At 57.8% G+C, this 17,513-nt stretch overlaps 1 protein-coding gene across 9 annotated transcripts in view; it reads right to left on the bottom strand.

Moving 5' to 3' along the window:
• The window catches only part of SEC16A (SEC16 homolog A, endoplasmic reticulum export factor), a 33,838-nt gene extending 18,555 nt beyond the window's left edge, over positions 1-15,283 (bottom strand). For 5 of the 9 annotated variants that reach the window (XM_067040264.1, XM_067040267.1, XM_067040269.1 and 2 more), the window contains exons 1-7: positions 14,716-14,903; positions 7,468-11,148; positions 5,380-5,519; positions 3,116-3,213; positions 1,350-1,476; positions 697-859; positions 159-333 (exon numbers count right to left, since the gene is read on the bottom strand). In XM_067040264.1, coding sequence (XP_066896365.1) covers positions 159-333; positions 697-859; positions 1,350-1,476; positions 3,116-3,213; positions 5,380-5,519; positions 7,468-11,079 — 4,315 coding nt within the window. In that variant the 5' untranslated portion in view covers positions 11,080-11,148; positions 14,716-14,903. Of the gene's footprint in view, positions 1-158; positions 334-696; positions 860-1,349; positions 1,477-3,115; positions 3,214-5,379; positions 5,520-7,467; positions 11,149-14,715; positions 14,908-15,034 lie in introns of those variants that run through there. The other 4 variants (XM_067040266.1, XM_067040272.1, XM_067040265.1 and 1 more) reach the window with 3 other exon arrangements.
• Between the last annotated feature and the right edge of the window lie 2,230 nt (positions 15,284-17,513).

Raw genomic sequence — 17,513 nt, 5'->3', positions numbered from 1 at the left:
GGGCCCCCGCTCGGCAGGGATGCCCAGGCCAGGCCATCGCCGACTCCCATCCCGGTGACGATGAGCCCCTCTTTCCCATCCCGGGCTCGGGACGCCGCCCCAAGGGGTGCTCGGCCTCCCTCTGCCCCTGTGGGCACGCGGGGCCTCGGCACACACACCTTGCTCCACGGAGGGCCAGCTGGCCTCGGCAGGGTAGCCGTACTCCGGGAAGCCTGGGGGGCCGTGGAAATCGCCGCCGTAGGGGCCGTAGGCGTAATCGCCGTGGAAGGAGCCCGGTGGGGGCGGCGCCTCGTAGGGCCCAGCAGTCACGTTGCGACCTCTGTACACCTGACTCTTAGAAAGCAAAGGGCAAACAGGTGAAGCCTCTTTGCCACGCCTGCGGCGGGACCCGAGGCGGCCACCAGGACCCTGGGGCCCGGCCCGGCCCCCGCCCGGCCCCCCGCCCGGCCCCCGCCCGGCCCCCGCCCGGCCCCCGCCCGCCCACCGGCCCCCCGCCCGGCCCCCGCCCGGCCCCCCGCCCGGCCCCCCCGCCCGGCCCCCGCCCGCCCACCGGCCCCCCGCCCGGCCCCCGCCCGGCCCCCCGCCCGGCCCCCCCGCCCGGCCCCCGCCCGGCCCCCCGCCCGGCCCCCCGCCCGGCCCCCCGCCCGGCCCCCGCCCGGCCCCCGCCCGGCCCCCGCCCGGCCCCCGCCCGCCCACCTGGTGGGAGTGGGAGCTGAAGCTGCTGCGCAGGCTCCGTGCCGAGTGCTCGCTGCGCCGGTCCACCTCCTCCCCGTAAGGGTCCCTGTGGGGCTCAGGCTCGTCGTCAAAACTCCCGGTGAAGCGGGGGTCGTACCTCCAGTGGTCGTCGTATTTCTCGGGCCTGGGGAAGCAGTGGGGCAGAGGCCGGGGCTCGGGGAGAGTGCCTCCGGCGCCTATGCTCACGTGCCACGTGGCGATGGGCCCTCCAGGTCCCCGCCGCCCTGAGTCCCGATCCTAAGGACGGCGCTCGTCAGAGCCCACCCTCGAGTGGAGCCGCTGCATCCCAAGGCCAAGTGCAGACCCCGCCTTAGAGTCAGAGAGGCAGGCGGGGGGTCCGTCTGAGATGGTCACCCCTCTCACAGACCCAAGAAGAGGAGGATGAACTGACTCGCGGCGCTGGTTCTGAGGCCAGTCCTCCTCCAAGAGCCCAAAGAAGGAACCACTGGGAGGGTCAGTTCATCCTCCTCCTCCCCACAGTGGCCACTCCCCGGGAAGCCAGACACAACTGTAGCCCTTGAGCGAATCACAAAGACCCGAGGGCACAGACGCGGAAGCGCAGCTGACTCACGACCCACCGGCCCACCCTCCTGATCAAAATCTATTCTACCAACCTGTCCCCATAAGCATAGCTTTCCTTCCTATACGGATCGCACTCGGCATCATACCAACACCTCCGGTCACAGGTGCGGGGGTCCCTGGACCGAGAACCATAGTGGTACCGATCCCAGTGACCTGGATCTGCAGGCATGAGATTAATGGGTCAGTACAATGTGCAAAAGACACCCCTCTGGCCGTCACAAAACCAGGCCACCCCGGGACTGAAGAACGGCTTCAGCCTCAGAGAGTAACCAAACTTTCCTCCCGAAAGTCGGCACGACCCCAGGGAACGTTAACTGTGAGACATCAGAGGACCCGGCCGTGTCCTGCCTGTATCGTGATACCTAACAGCCACCGACAGTTTTTCTCTCAACACACGTGATTAAAAAGAAAAAAAAATTTTTTTATGCGTATCTCTTTTCCCTAATGTGATCCAAAGAGCTTTAGGAAATACTCTCAACGGATAAACGACAAGGTCCTACTGCAGAGCACAGGGAACCATATCCAATCTCCTGGGATCAACCATCACGGACCAGACTAGGAACACAGAATGTATACGTGTGCATAAGTGAGTCACTGTGCTGTACAGCAGAGATTAGCACAACCTTGTAAAACAACTGTGCTTGAATAAAAAATAAACAAAATTTTAAAAATACTCTCAAAACTACATTACTTTAAAAAAGCACATTAAGGGACTTCCCTGGTGGCGCAGTGGTTAAGAATCCGCCTGCCAGTGCAGGGGACACGGGTTCGAGCCCTGGTCCGGGAAGACCCCACGTGCCGCGGAGCAACTAAGCCCGTACACCACAACTACTGAGGCTGTGCTCTAGAGCCCGTGAGCCACAACTACTGAAGCCCGTGCGCCACAACTACTGAGCCTGCACGCCGCAACTAATGAAGCCCACACGCCTAGAGCCCACGCTCCGCAATGAGAAGCCACCTCAACGAGAAGCCCGCGCACCGCAACGAAGAGTAGCGCCCGCTCACCGCAACGAAGAGTAGCGCCCGCTCGCCACAACGAAGAGTAGCCCCCCACACCCCGCTCACCGCAACTAGAGAAAGCCCACGGGCAACAACAAAGACCCAACACAGCCAAAAATAAATAAATAAAGCAAACGGAGGAAATAAAGAAAAGCATACTAACATTATAAGCAAACCAGATCCACCACTTTGAGCAAGCATGTGCAGGATCATGTGTGAAGCAGTGCAAATACAAAAGTGGAGGAAGAGCCCCGGGGGACGCAGAAGCGGGTAGCCACGTGGGGACAGTGAGGGCCACAGCCAGGCGGGGGGACCAGCAGGGCGGCTCAGGGGATGCGTGCCAAGACGCACGCGCTGTCAGACAGCGGTGGCACCCGGAACGTCCCGCATGATGCGGGGGCTCTGGCCACATGTGGAGCACGTCACACGTGGCCACTGCAGTGGGCAGCCGGTCCCTCATTTCACTGATTTTAATCAATTTAAAACCAGCCACATACGGACAAGTCACGTACTCTAGAACTACCGATCATCATGCTCTGCTGGAAAATCAAAGAAAGCTACTAATACGATACAGACACAATGTTACAATTAAGATATAATTTCTTAATGAAAAATAACAATATGAGTATTTCCAGACGCAGACTACTTTCAATTACTAGGGCTCTTAGCTAAGATCGTGAGACTGCTACAAGGGAAGGTGTCCTAAGAAATGCCACAGCGCGCCACTCTGCACCCGGCTGCACGGACGGCCTGAACACGCCTCTGCTGGCCGTCGGCCGCTGCAAACGCCTGAACGCACCTCCGTAATCGTACTGGCTGGCGTAGTAACTGGCGTAGTAGTCACTCTGACTGCTCCATCCACCTCTGGAATTATAGTAACCTTCAGGATACCCTTGCCTGAAAAAAACACACAGTGCTGTTAAAAAACAAATTACCTGTTTTTCAAAGTGGGACACAAATCACACCCAGAGCGACAGGCATTCGTCAGAGCACCTTGGTTGTGAACAAATTCTAACCAGGAGATCCGAACCAGTCACAATGGTAAGATTACAGGATTCCCTACCATACAGCAAATTAAAATTTATCTGCTGAAATAACTATTTAAGTGCTGTTCGGCATAAAAGAGCTAACCCTTCTCGCGTGCTCAGTGCTGCATGCTGTAAAGCCAATGCTTAAAAGCAGGGTCTCACGTTTTGGAAATCATGCTTAGCAGAAGCAAAAAGCACTGAGGTATCAAAACCAAGCTAGCGCCGACTGTAACCCCCTCTACACAGACCACGACCCGTGTGTCCTGAGTGGGGAGAAGGGCCCTCGCACCCTTCCAGCTGGTTGCCCGGGACTCACGACACGGGTCCGACCAAGGCTGGCTTCGCAGGCCCAGCTGTGCTGCCGACCCGAAGCAGGACAGGCAGGTATCAGGCCTTCCGGGGCAGGAAGATTCTTGGAAGGACTTGATGGCATTTTCGATTTCTAAACTGTGACTCCGTGTACCCCTGGGGAATGGCTCACTCCGGGGGGTACAGCTGCCCCCGAGGAATGTCCCCCCCCCACCCGCTGGGCAGGGGCCCTGGGGGGAGCACTCCAGTGCACCGCCTGTGCCCACCACCGGGGGGCTCCAGAAAGGTGACCCGACCGAGGGCAGAGCCAGAGTGCGCCCACCCCGCGGCCCTCTCCGGCCCCGGTCACCCGTCAGGAAAGACTCCACCGCAGGGACCCACGGCTCACTCTCCCCTCCGGCCGGGACGTGGCCGCGCCAGGCACGAGCACAACACACTGATGCTCGGCACCGCCACGCAGGCCTGCACACGTGCGCGCACGCACACACGCACGCACACACACACACACACGCACGCGTGCACGCGCACACGCACGCACACACACACACGCACGCGTGCACGCGCACACGCACAGGGCAGGAGGGGGAGGGGCCGCTCTCCCTCCACGAGTGAGCGGTGAGGACGCGGCGACAAACCACTGCCACGTAACCCGGCCCGGCCTGCAGGCGACAAGGGGCAGAGCAGGGTGCGCGCCGGCCCCTGCCTCCACCCTCCCTCGCCTCTCAGGGCTTCTAGAAAACACCTGCCCGCTGCTCTCCCCGAATCAGAACGCCTACTGGGATCCAGTCTCACCTCCCAGAGCGCCGGGCCCAGCGGCTCGGCGCGTCCCTCCCAGCGACGGAGGGGGGCCAGCTGGACAGGCCGGCTCACAGAGGCAGGGCCTCGTCTCCAGGCGAGCTAGTGAAGACGCGGGAAGCAGCAAAAGCGGCCCCGATTTTGAAAGGTGGTGCGTGGACACAGTCTTCACCCGCGCCCAGACTCTATCACGAGCTGAAGGAGCCTTGCACCCTCCTGGCAAAAACCCGGCCCGGTGAGACGAGGGCCCGGGGCGCGGGAGGAGCCACGGCGGGCGGGCTCTGCAGCCACACGCTTCCTTCCGAGCCCCCGACGCCCGTGGGGAGAGGACCGTGGCCTGCCTAAGCTTTTTACTCAGCCGAAGGCACGACGCCAAGGCTCTCTCGAAATGCCTCATCTGCATTTCACAAAACCGAGAGGAGCTCTGTCAGGGGAGAGAGAAGCGGGAGGGAGCAGCTGGGGGCCTCGCGGCCCGGGGGACAGTGCTGGGGACGGAGCCCGGGCTTGCAGCGGCCACTGCCAACGGGCGATTCCGTGTTCCGGCCCGCGCCTGCCTGGCCCGGGAATCAGGGCCCCCCGTCACCAGAGGCGGCGAAGGACCCGCACGGGGGAAAAGCTGCCTCGGCACCCGCGGAGCCGTGTGCGTCCCTCGGCGGTGGGACCACTGCCAGGGCCGGGAGGAACCCCGCGTGAGGGCAGGGGTGGCTTCCTGGTGGCCCCGCACAGGGTCGGGTCTGACCAAAGGCCATCTGACGACACGTCCGTGACCGCGCAGCAGCGCACTTAGTTCAATTTAAAAATGCATCCTATAATCTGTCCACACCCACAAAACGTAAACACACGTTAAACAGGTCTGTATAATTCTTTACAAACACGCTCTTCTTCAAATCACTCAGTTACTACCACAGCCGGCAACACAAACGTCAATCACCTGGCAGCTGGCCGGTCCGAGCAGTGGCTCGCCCGGGAGCTGGGCCGCTCGAGCTCAGGGTAGCGGTAGCTCTCTGCGAAGGCAGCGGCTGCACCATCGTAGGGCCTGTATCTGGGCTCACAGAGGCCGTAGATGTCCTGCTGAAAGAAAGATGCCTCCATTAGATGCCAAGAGCCGACTCATCACGCAACCGGCACGAGTTCTCACGGTACAGGCGGTGCTCTCCAGATGAGCGCCAGACGCGGGGCTTCCTGCATGAGAAACAATTTTTTTAAAAAAAGAAATCCACGGCCACATTCCTGTGACAGACCGCCCTGGCCCAGCTCAGGAGACGGCCCACCATCAGCGGGCCGCGCCCGGGTCCGCGGTGACTCGTGAGGACTCTCTGTTATCTGCTTCCCGAGGTCTCACTTGCGTAGGTGCCACGACCCCACAAGCCCGGGTCCCGTTTCAGACGCGATCTCAGGGAAGCAAAAGAACAAGGGTCCACTGGAACGAGTCCTGAAGCCACAGGCAGCCTCAAAAGGAGTATCATATTCCATCCTTACGAGGCTTTCAGCCCCATTACAACCGATGAACACCCATGGCTCTAAGGCCACGTCGGGACTTGAAGTAGAGACGAGGTGACCCAGCACAAGCCAGAATCAGTCCTTCCTGACTCAGCCTGATGCTCCACCATCACCCAGCAGAGGACGAGAAATCACGTAAAATGGACTTGTTCTTCACCACTACTGGAGTCTGCAGCGACACGGAGACAAGGCAGAAGGAAGTGGGCTCCCACAGAAGTGATGCTGGGTGCTGGCTGGGCTCCGGGATGCAGACGCAGCTGCTGGACAAGGGCCCAGAGTGGGCATGCGGGCCCTCCACGCGCTGCCGGGCCTGCCTGGGCTCTGCGCACAGCGTAACTTCCTTCTATGGGGTTCCTTCTGGATCTGGGATTCCCAGGTCTCAGGGGTTAGGTGTGTACCTGTTCCCACACGTGCAAAGATGCCCGAAGCCCGCAAGGCAGCCCCGTCACCAGGGCAGCCCTGCCCCCTCAGCCTCTTCTGACTGCAGGGCCTCCAGCACGGCGCCTGCCCCCATGTCAGACAGTGGGTTTCAAACTTCTGGTCCACAACCCTTCTGCCTCCGCTGCCCATGGGTGATGCTGGCCAGGACGAGAGATGGTGAGAAGCAGACAGTAATCAAACGTGTGTCCACCTGGATCACTTTTTCACACTAAGGCAGGATTAAACAGAACTTAAACGACATTCGTGGGCCTGCATCAGTGTGAAAAGAGGCAAGAATCTTCTGGGTAGCACGGTGGGGCCCCTTGCCCTGCTGCTGCTATCACAACGTACCTGAAAGAAGCTTATGGAATTACACAACTTTTTTTTTTTTTTTGGCGGTACGCGGGCCTCTCACCGCTGTGGCCTCTTCCGTCGCGGAGCACAGGCTCCGGACGCGCAGGCTCAGCGGCCATGGCTCACGGGCCCAGCCGCTCCGCGGCACGTGGGATCCTCCCGGACCGGGGCACGAACCCACGTCCCCCGCATCGGCAGGCGGACTCTCAACCGCTGCGCCACCGGGGAAGCCCCAATTACACCACTCTTAGCTGTTTCATTTGGATTACATTCCAAACCTAACTTTCTTCCCTAAATAATCTCATTCTGAAGGAGGCATCTGAAAGACTAGAGTTTTCCTGTTGCTTCTTAGGTAGGTTTTGAGGTCAAAACCACAAAGAAGCTTCAAGAGGCTATTCCAGTTTCCCAAACTGTGCAACCAAGAACCCTGGATCTGCAGAAAGCCAACAGGCAGGACAGGAAACAAAGGTCCTTTGTGTCACGTAAGGTGGGATGTGCTGTGTTAAACAAAACTGAAGCAGGTATTCTACCCACCTCAATGTGCTAACGCACGGTGTGTACTTCCGAGAGGAAGGCCGTGCTCAGCAGAACAAGCTGTGAGCAGGGAGCACTCCTCTCGTGAAGCAGCGTGTGAGAGCTGACCGCGCGTCACCTCAGAACTGACCGAGAGAACCCCACCAAGGAACGTGATGTGAGAAAGGAACCACTGGTCAGTGGGCTCCACAGTCCACAAGCCCGACCCTACCTGGTAATAGTGGGGGATGGTGCCAGGATCCGGCGGGTACGGTGAGGGGTACGGGGGCTGGTAGCCATCGTACAGGGCCCTGTAGTAGTAGCAGGACGCCAAGTCTGGAGGCGGCGGCTGCAGCCACTGCTGGTCAGGCCGCGCGGCCGCCTGGCTTGAGCCGGTAGATGCGACGGACACGCTGGAGGACCGGGGTGGTCGAGGAGGCAGCCGTTGGCCCACGTCAGCCGGAGCCGGACTTGCAGACGGACGGGTTGGGCTTGGGGGCTGTCCTTGCTCTGGGGGACCTCCTGGGTCTGAAGGCTCTGGAAGTGCTGCTTTGGGCCCCTGGGGAGGGGGAGGGGGAGGCTCCTGCTGGGCTCTCTCTGGGCCATGCTGGTCCTGAGCATCTTTCGTCACCTGTTGGTAGAAACGGTCTGGGGTATGTGCCCCAGGCCCACACGGTCTGTGACTGGAGACAGTTTGCTGACAAGAAGCTGGGCTATCAGCCTGGGCCGAGCTATACATCGCTACAGGGTTTTCCAAAGTCCGACTGAATGAGAAGTCTAGGGCTCCCGAAGCTTCATCCCGACTGCTGGACAGATTTGCCTTATTACTGTCAGGTTCTGAGGTATCGTTGGCAGGTGGAACTAACATCACGCCTGTGCTTACAGCAGGACCGGTAACTAACTCGGGAAGAATGCTCTCTGCGCTATGAATCTTCTGACTTTCTGGAAGCAAGTTCTTCGGAACCGGATGAGCCGGCGGTTGAACCGGCAAATTAGCAGGTTGACTAGAAACCATTTCCGAGGTACCACAAACTTGTGGGAAATTACTCTGGGCAAGGTGGTTAGGCAGAGGCGAGCAGATGAGAGCGCCAGCCGGAGCCCCAGACAAAAGAGCGTTTTCTCCAGAATCACCCCCAGCAGCCTGGCTGCTTACTGCGGGCTTATCTGCCACGAAGGACTCCCTCCAGGACTGACTCTTCTCGTTAGGATTCAACGAGGACACAGAAAAATTAGCCGGCTGTGCCAAATTACAGCTTTGGTCGGGCCGGGCGATCAAGACCGGCTGATTCTGCAAAGCCTCGGTGGGTGGGGAGGACAGCAGGCTGGCATAGCCAGGACCTGCCTGGGACGGGAGGGCCGCCTCTTCGCCCATTTGGGGAGGATTCTCGAGATTCTCGGAAGCACCAATGCTGTCCCCGCTCTGCACGGCAGGGCCGGGGCCCGGCTGCCGGGACTGCTGGCCACACAGCCCCTCTTCTGGAGGTTGGATCACTTCAGAGGGCTGAGGTTTCGCGGGCACGTGAAGTACGGGAGCAGCTGGGGCTAGGAGGACATTGCCTCCAAAATCTGGCAGCTCGTTCTGTGCCCACAAAGTCGTGGCTGGGCTCTCACACTTCACAGCCCCCTGCGCCCTGGTCAAGGGCCTCTTCTCAGGCGTGGGGAGCACAGCTTCCAAGGGCGGCCCCGCGGCGTGCAGAAGCCCGGGACTGGCCTCCGTGGGTGTGGTGAGAGGTGGAGCACAGAGCCGGGGCAGGAAGAGGGTCTCCATGTTGTCGGGGGGCTGCTCCAGGTTGCCAGGGGAGGCGTCGGGCGCGGCAGAGGCTGCTCTGCGCTGCTTCTGGTGGGCGCTGGGGCCCCTCACCTCGCCCACCACGTTGGCGCGGTCTGCCTCGACTGGTTTTACTCCAGTGAAGTGCGATTTCACTGGTTCAAAAGAACTATTTGCACTCGTCTGAAATATTCCCATAGGTTTGGGGGGGCTCGGGGCCGAGGGTTGGGGCAGGCTGCCGCGGTAGTTCTGGCTCACGGCGCTCTGGTCTGTCTCGCCTCCCAGAGGAGAAGAGTCAATCTGCTTAAAAAACCTCCCCGGAGCCTCATCTTCAGGTTTTCCAACTTCCTGCTGAATGAACGTGCCCCCCGAGTCATGGGGCCTGGCTGCACTGGGAAGACCCCGGTGGCTCTGGCTGCTGTAACTGGAAGACACGCTCTCAGAACGCGCAGGGTGCGCCGTCGTATCTGGGGCCTCGAGATTAGGGCCCCCGCCTCCAGTGTGGCCCGCGGCACTGAGCCTGGGGACAGCCGGCCCGGGAAGGGGCCCGTATCTGAGCTGAGCGCTTGGGGAGGAAGGGTCTGCACTTAGGGGCTCACTTGGCAGAACTTCCTGGTTCTGAATGAACTCTAAGTTCTCGACGTTCTCATACTGCGGGCCACCAGCACCACGAGCCCCCGCACGGGCCGCGTCACCCCACATGTCAACAGCAGCAGCGTTAGTGGTTGCTTTGTCGTGCCGGATGCCTGCAGACTGAGAAAAATAAGTCTGCGGGTCTCCTCCCTGCTGCGTGGGCTCGCTGCTGGAACCTTTGAGAAAGGCCTGATAAACGCCTCCTGCCCCCAGGTGTGCAGGAGGCTGGCCGAGGCCCGGGCCAGGGGAGAAACCATCAAAGTCAGACTGACCGGCAGAGACTGCTTTTTCAGACGTGAGGTTCTCTTCGTTCTCTGTCTCTCCTCCTTTGAAAAACATGGAGAGTGCCCCCGAGCCCGCTTCCGGCAGGGTCCAGCTGCTCCCGGAAGCCAGGGGGTCGTGCGAGTGGCTTTCTGGGCTGTTTCCCTGAGCGAGGGGGTTAATGAGAGCCAGGTCTGGCAACTGCTCTCTATTCACTCCTGGACTCAACCTGAACTCCTGGCCCGCCCGAGCGTTCCCAACTCTGGAATTCTGCCTGAATGCATTTTCTGGATCAAAGCTATTTGCTGAGTGGTTTCCACTTTGCAGGTAGACTGCCTCATTTCTCCCGTCACTGGCCGAGGGTCCCGGTAAAGACACCAGGGGGCCGTGCTGCTCGTGGCCAGGACCCTGACGCAGGTTGGACGGAGCAGGAAAGTGGGCAGCGTTGGAGGCGTGGCACACCGTGTTCTGCACAGGTCCCTCTGGGCAGGGCCGGTAATGCTGCCCCGAGGGCTGCGGGCCTCCCTGCACCAGCCCCCACTGCCCGGGCGTTTGCTGACGAGGCTGAGGGAGGAAAGGGGGAGCTGCTGGTGTCGCGGTGCTGTCGTGCAGGCTCGGCCTGCTCAGGGGTCTGTCGGGCCGTGGCGTGTTCGCCTGTGGATGGCCCACACGACAGCTGTCAGGACCCACTCCTGGAATGTACTGAGGAGGGTACGGCGGGGTCTGAACTTCAGGCTCCAGGCCGGGAGCGACCTCGACTCTCCTGTTCACCTCGGGCCCAGGCGGTGCCGAGGGGCTCAGCACGCCGGGAAACGGGCTGGCATCTGACCTGGGCTGCAATGGAGGGCCCGGCAGAGACTCGCAGAGTCCTTGGGAGCTATCCTCAGCATTTGTGTGTGGCCCAGGCAGACCAGCACGCTGAAGAGACGATGGTGGGGCCGGGCCTTGCACAACGGGTGGGCTGCTTTTAGATGAGCCGCCCAATGATGTATTTTGGAGCGCCTGTCTACTAAAAGCAAACGGGTCCGTCACCGGCTGCAGTGGGCAGGTTATCGGGGCCACTGGTGCGTTACTATTGACCTGTCTCCTGTACGGGCTGTTGGACCAGAACATGCTCTGAGGACTCCCGGACGGAGGCGGCCGGACCACACCAGACGGGACAGCCTGGGGTGGAGGTTGCATGATCAAGCTCCTGCACAATGAGATGCTGCTTACAGAAAGAAGCAGGATAGAGGTGTTCCTTACTTTGAACTGAAAAAGAAAAAGAAAAAGAATTAATACATAAAATCCATGTATTCGAAATACTGGCTGCAATCAGGAAAACTAAGAAAAGCAAAAGGCTGAAAACAATTCTGCAGCACATGCAGTCCTGAGGGACACACCTCTCCTGCCTCCACTCCCGCGAGAACTGCTGTCCTGGGCAGCTCGGGAGGGAGGACCCAGGGTGCCAGCACGGCCAGGAGGCAGAAGCTGTGCCTGCGCCAGCCGAGTGCCTTGAGATGACTCGCTGCCCTTCGCTGAGATTCACTTAGGTACACCAGCTATGCGCCCACAGGCAACGCCCACCGCCTCCATGACGCCCTCAGCAAGCTGGCAGGGACCAGGCAGAAGCTAATGCCAGTCACCAGGTACGCAGTCCCTCCACATTTTCCTGTAAATTATCGCAGACCAAGAGAAAGCCAACTCCTCTACTCAGACTGCATATCATACTTTTCATACAGGTTAATTCTAAATCTTGAAAGGAAAACAAAAGTTAAAAATTTGCTCCTCGGTTTTCTTTAATTAAAGAGCATTACAGAGTAATATAAGCTGCAAAACAAACATCTAAAAGGTATTCACCTACAATACCTTTTATCCCGCCCTGTAAAACGTCTCATTTTCTGCACCACGACTGGTCGCACACCACTAGCAAAACAAGCTGCCTCTGATAACCGGAGCTGTAACAACTATGCCTGGAATGAAACCCCCAAGTGATCTTTAAAGCTGCAGAGACTCATAAACCCTGTACAGAAAACAAGGGCGCAGAAATCCTCTTTACAGCGTCTTTTGTTGTTGTTGTTTTACTAAAACACACTAAGTATAATCTTGAATAGTTAACCTGCACTTTTGAGACAAAAATCCAAGCATGGTCTCTTTATACAGTCCTCCTCTGTATGTCAGTCCTTCTCCGCAGAACCACCTTCACAAACAGATCGAGTGGAGCCCATCACAGAAAAATGTCAGCAACAAAGGAAGAAACGACGGGACTCCTGAGTTTAACCCACACATTTCTGCAGGTGCACAATGGTTTGTGTCCGTGGGAATCTTTCTGATACTCAGACAAAAGAAAAAGTGCATAAACACATATTGAGTAAAGTTATTTACAAATGAAAGTTCCTATTCCCACCTGAAAACGAGTCCTATGCATCTATGAATCCGTTACTATTACTGCCCGCACACACCCCTGTCCCAGGCCAACAGGGAACCCTTTCTGACAGACAAGCACTTTGAAACTCACTCAAACTTAATGGAATTAAATATATGAGGAACAGCATCAGAGACTTCATTTGGTTCTAAGCTGTCATTTTAAAACAAAGAACGTTTACGGTTCAGCTGTATATGGAGTAAGGGGAGGACAGACAGAGCCTCTCCCTCTTATCTGTGAGACAGGCATCTTACAGGACATGACATCCTCCTTGTAAGGAGACCCTCAACCACACCAAGCAGCACACATTAAGAAAAAGAAGAACATACACACACACACACACACACACACACGCACACACACACTCACACACACACACTCACACACACACTCACTCACACACACACACACACACACACACACACACACACAGAGAACAGGTCCAGAGGATTTATTCCCCAGGTGTCACTGTGAGGGACAGACTGGGCGCCAGCTGAGAGGCTCAGCCACAGCCACTGCTCCTTCTGTGACCCAATTTCTTCACCTATAAAGTGAGAACTGAAATGATGGTTTCAAAGTCCCTTCTGGGTTTAATCTTATGAAATTCTATTCACGGTGGATTCTGGGAGGCCTAAATCCCTATGGCTGTTTAATAGGGAAATCTTATCAGAATCTAAATTTCACATAACATTTATACTTAAGACGTTTTCCTTGCAGAAACTTCCTTAAAATTATTTTCTCAACTCCTGGACTAAGAACCGTTTTATAAGCAAACACCATAACTTCCCTACAAAGTAGCTTCCCCTTCTCTCCCTGACGATTGAGAGCTTTTTAGCAATATACCAATTTCATTTGGAACAATCTTCTGACTTGAACATTATTCTTTTGATCTTTTTTAATATTCACCAGCAAAAAACAATGCAAGGGCATATCATTTATCTTTTGACTATAGAGAATTTTATTCTGTCCAGTAAGTCATTCTGTAGCCTCAAGTCACCTGACTTTAAAAAAGGCTTCAAAGAAACCAGCTGATCTTCCTAAAGATGCATTATTCATAACCCCAGCTCTTCAATTAAGCTGCCTTGGATCTATGTGAAATAAATACAACCTGTTTCAAAATAAATTCCTGGCTACTGAACTGAGATACTCAAAGCACACTCATCTCCTGCCAGGGCCATCGCCTCAAGCCTAAGTGTGTAAACCAACCGAGTGTCAGGAAGCACCTGGGAGTTCTATGCTCTGCCCACTATCTCCCTCACGGCAACTGCTAACCGACGTACCTATCAGACTAGGGGACACCGGACACAAACAGCACAGACTCCAACTTTTCTATGTACAGAATCATACACATTTAGATGTTAAAGAAGGGAGTGTCTAAACACTGCAAAAAATGACAAGGAGCAAAAAGGACACTCGGAAAAGATGTTTACAGAAGCAAGAAGGAACCACATTAAAATCTGCACACCTACTCTGGAGAAAACTTTCTGTACAATTTTGAGACTTACTGCAGTAACTTCTATTAAGGGTGTATGAGTCACAAAGAACAAGAAAGAATTGATTTTTTTGGCTCTTGCTGTATCTTTCTAAGATATAACACCTGGAACCCTAAGAAAGGTTACGGGGAAAAAAACTGCAGGGAGGCAGGCTGTGCTGAAACTTGCAGAAGTATCAACCTAGGAACAACTGTCTGCGACTCAATTTGCTTCTTGCCATATCCGGGGATGGGAAATACCTCTCTGGTTAACATCTGCATCGTATGTATTTAAAACAAAACCTTAATAAGCAACTCACAATCTCCAAACCATCTAAAACTTTTCAGGTAAAGCAGCAACAACTGATTTTAAATCGCTGTGTCATGTCCAGACGCTCTACTGTAATACTTTCTTCACAAAAAGGGCAGGCTGGTTTACACATTCCTCTGCCCCTTGATATAAAACACAGCGCTCGACCTCGGTTGCAACATCTTGGTCACCTCGCCCCATTACCAACAGACGCAACAAGGCTGTTCCTTGGTTCAAATGTCAATCTACCTCATCGCCCGAAGGGCTCAGTAGAAACCTTTCAACCAATGAACACAAAACTTCAGAACCTTCGAAGCAAAGGGCAAGCCAAACTGTTAAAAAAAATTTCCTAAATGCTTCTACTCTTTAAAAAGTTGCAGGTCTGGCTTTTCTTCCAGGCTTTCCAACACAACCCCACACTGAGGCCACCACGGCTAGTGTCCACTCAGCTGACCCGACAGCCCGTGCAGGTGGAGGCCACGTCGGCCTGAGCGGGCAGGTACCAAGGGGTCTGCCCGACCGTCCCAGCCCGCAGGCCCCCACCCGACCCCCGGCGGCTCCCAGGAGACGCGCTGTCCGCTCCGGGCTGGGCCCGGCCCGGCCGCCTCCCTCCGCCCAGACCCTGGCCCTCACCTGCGCGCCGCAGGGCGGCCCAGGCCCACTCCGGCTACCGCCCGGCCCCTCCGCGACCCCCAGCTCCCGCCCCTCACGAGCCGCGAGCGGAGCACGGCGCGACGGTTGCAACAAGCGCAGACACAGCAGCCGCAGCAGCCATCTTGGCACATCCGGCTCCGGTCCCCGCGGCCACCGCGCCGCCGACGTGTCCGGCAGCGACGTCAGCGTGCGCCGCGCCCCTCGCAGGGGCCCTCGTGACACTCCGCCCCGCCCCTGGCCCCGCCCCCTCCGCATCCCGTCTTTCACCGCCCATCCATTGGCCCCGCCCCTCGCCCACCTGCCCGGTCGGGCGCGCGAGGACCTCCCTGGGAGGTTGTCCGGGTTATCCCGGCTCTTTCTCCCCGTCTCTTCTGACTTAGGATGTGAGAAGAGTCGGGATTCTTCAAGAAGACCCAAGGGAAGAATCAGTCTTGAACGAGTGATGCCAGCAGGTGCACCGACCGAGAACGGCTACCTGGCTGAGCCGAGAACCCGAGCAGCACCCTGGCGCAGGCGCGTTCCTCCCATTCTGCCGTTGGACTCTTGAAGCCTGGGAAACGGGCGGAAGACGACCGCGCATGCGCCGGTCGCCCCTACGGACTGCGCGTGCGCGCCTCGCGGCGGCCCGCGAATTACCTAAATACGGCCACTGAAGGCTCCTGGTTCCAGTTCTGCCCGGGAAGTTCGTCTCCGTCCACGTCTAGCTCTCGGAAAGCAGTGCCCATGTGCTCCGCACAGAACCCTGGAAGGGACAGACGCCGCCGGCCCCCAATCCACAGGCCCCTGTCGAAGCCCCACTTGCCGCCCAGGCTCCCGCTTCGGGGGTCGTCCTGTCCACCTGCAGCGCCCAGCCGCACCGTCCCGCCTCGCCTCGCCCAGACCAGGCCTCCTCCCCGGCTCGGCCGTCGCCTTCCCTGGGCACACACTTCGTCTGGTCCTTTTCCTCCCCCCCCCCACCCCCTTTGCCACCGGCGCTGGCCACGCAGTCCCCGGCCCCTCTTTTGTCTGCCCTAAGTCCCTTCGAGGCCCCTGACTCTTCTTGAAGTGAGCAGCGGTTCCCTCTGTGCCCAGTGATGCCCCGTGGGCGGAAGCCGGTATCTCTATGTGGTTTTCCCTAACCTTTGTTGAGTGGATATTTGTGTTGAATGAGGGTGACCCCCGAGGTACCGAGTGACAGTCTAGGCTGCTGGGCCTCAGCCTCCTGTTCCTCCATGAGGTTGGTCCCCCGTCCTGGCGCCCACCGGGAGGCAGCATCTGAGCCCACCACCCATAGAGGATCTTAGGGAAGAGGGGTGCTGCCCTTTGTACCCTCATTCTCCCGGTGAGAAAAGGCAGGTGAGAAAGCAGCCAGCCTGGCCCGGCCCACTCACCTGCCACCTGCCTGGCAAGGATAGGAAAGAGCAGCAGCCTGCCCCGCTTGCCCCAGCGTCTTCCGGAGGGCGGGAAGGGTGGCGAGTGTGCCTGCGCAATTACACATCGCCCAGCCGCTGAGCTGCCAGCAGCGGCTGCTGCTATGCTTTGGCCTGGCGGGGGTAGGAGGGTGGTCACTGATAGGACCCAGAAGCTTGGGAAGAAGGAAGGAGTGTGGTTCTTCTATTTGACGTGATGCTGGCAAGGGAGCAGCCACGCTGTCAGAGCCCCGGGCCGGTGCAGGGAGAGTTTCAGCCCATCTGACGTGGTCACTCTGCTAAGCTAACATTTGCCTTGCAGAAATCGAGTTCCCAGCCTGTGTCAACACAGAGTTAGGGAACATGCAGTAGAATGCACCCTGGCCCCCGCCACTCGGTCCCCTTCTTTCTGGTGGTCACTGTGTTCTGCAGTCGCTTTGTCCCAACAAATCATCCTGCACAGAGATGTGTCGCTGGTACCCACCCCTACCCCCCAGCCTGGGAAGGGAAAGCACTGACACTGCCAGGCTCAGGGCTGTCCGGTTAGCTTCAAAGAGCTCAAGAGCTCGAGCCCAGACTTTCCTCTCTGGTGCCCTGAGGAGCCCTGTGGTCAGCCCCAGTGGACTCTGACCTGAAGACACCGGAAGCAGCAGAAAGCAACCTGCCCAGGGCAGATTGGAGACCTCTGGGCCCTGAGTGAGGTGTTAAAGAGGCAGCACGGTGTTGACTCCTACAGGGTGACTTTAGGGAAAGCCGTGATTAGCAAAGGTGACCTGCAAGGGCCTTAGGGCTTTTTTTCCCCTCCCCTCCTCCCTCCCTCTAAGCTGTGTGTGGAGACCCTCTCAGGTTCTGTCTGTAGGCTGGTGTGCAGGAGAGGGCTCCTGGGCCCACAGCTGAGCCATCAAGCCTCTGAGCCATGGAGACAGGGCTCTGAGTCAGAGACCATCTGCTTTAAGACCCAGTCTGCTGCCTAGTTGCTGTGTGCCCTTTGTCACCTTCCTTAACCTCGTCAACCTGGGGTTTAAGCAGGGTGAGCACCTGGACAGTTTGGGGACTGAAAGAGGGTGCTGTTGACACACGTGCTGGATCAACAGGTGTGAGCTGGGACTGTCAGGGCAAACTGGGATGCGGGGGCTGTGCCGAGGAGGTGCACCGCCACGACAGCCGTCGCTAGTCTTGATTAGGCGCCCTTCCTTTTGCCTGCAATGTCCACTGCTCTCTCCTTTCTCCCAGCCTCTCCCCTGGCTCAGACTTGGAGGCTGGATGCAAATGTTACCACCTCCCTGAAGCCCCCGCTGGGTGGGCTAGGATCGGCCGCTCTTTCCTGGGGAAATGTCGTAGCTCCTCATGCCAAGCTCCGTAGTCACATGAGCTGTAGTCACGTTACGC

Source organism: Kogia breviceps, chromosome 8, assembly GCF_026419965.1.
Source record: "Kogia breviceps isolate mKogBre1 chromosome 8, mKogBre1 haplotype 1, whole genome shotgun sequence".
NCBI classification, from domain to species: domain Eukaryota; kingdom Metazoa; phylum Chordata; class Mammalia; order Artiodactyla; family Physeteridae; genus Kogia; species Kogia breviceps.
This window is presented reverse-complemented; position numbering and strand designations above follow the sequence as displayed.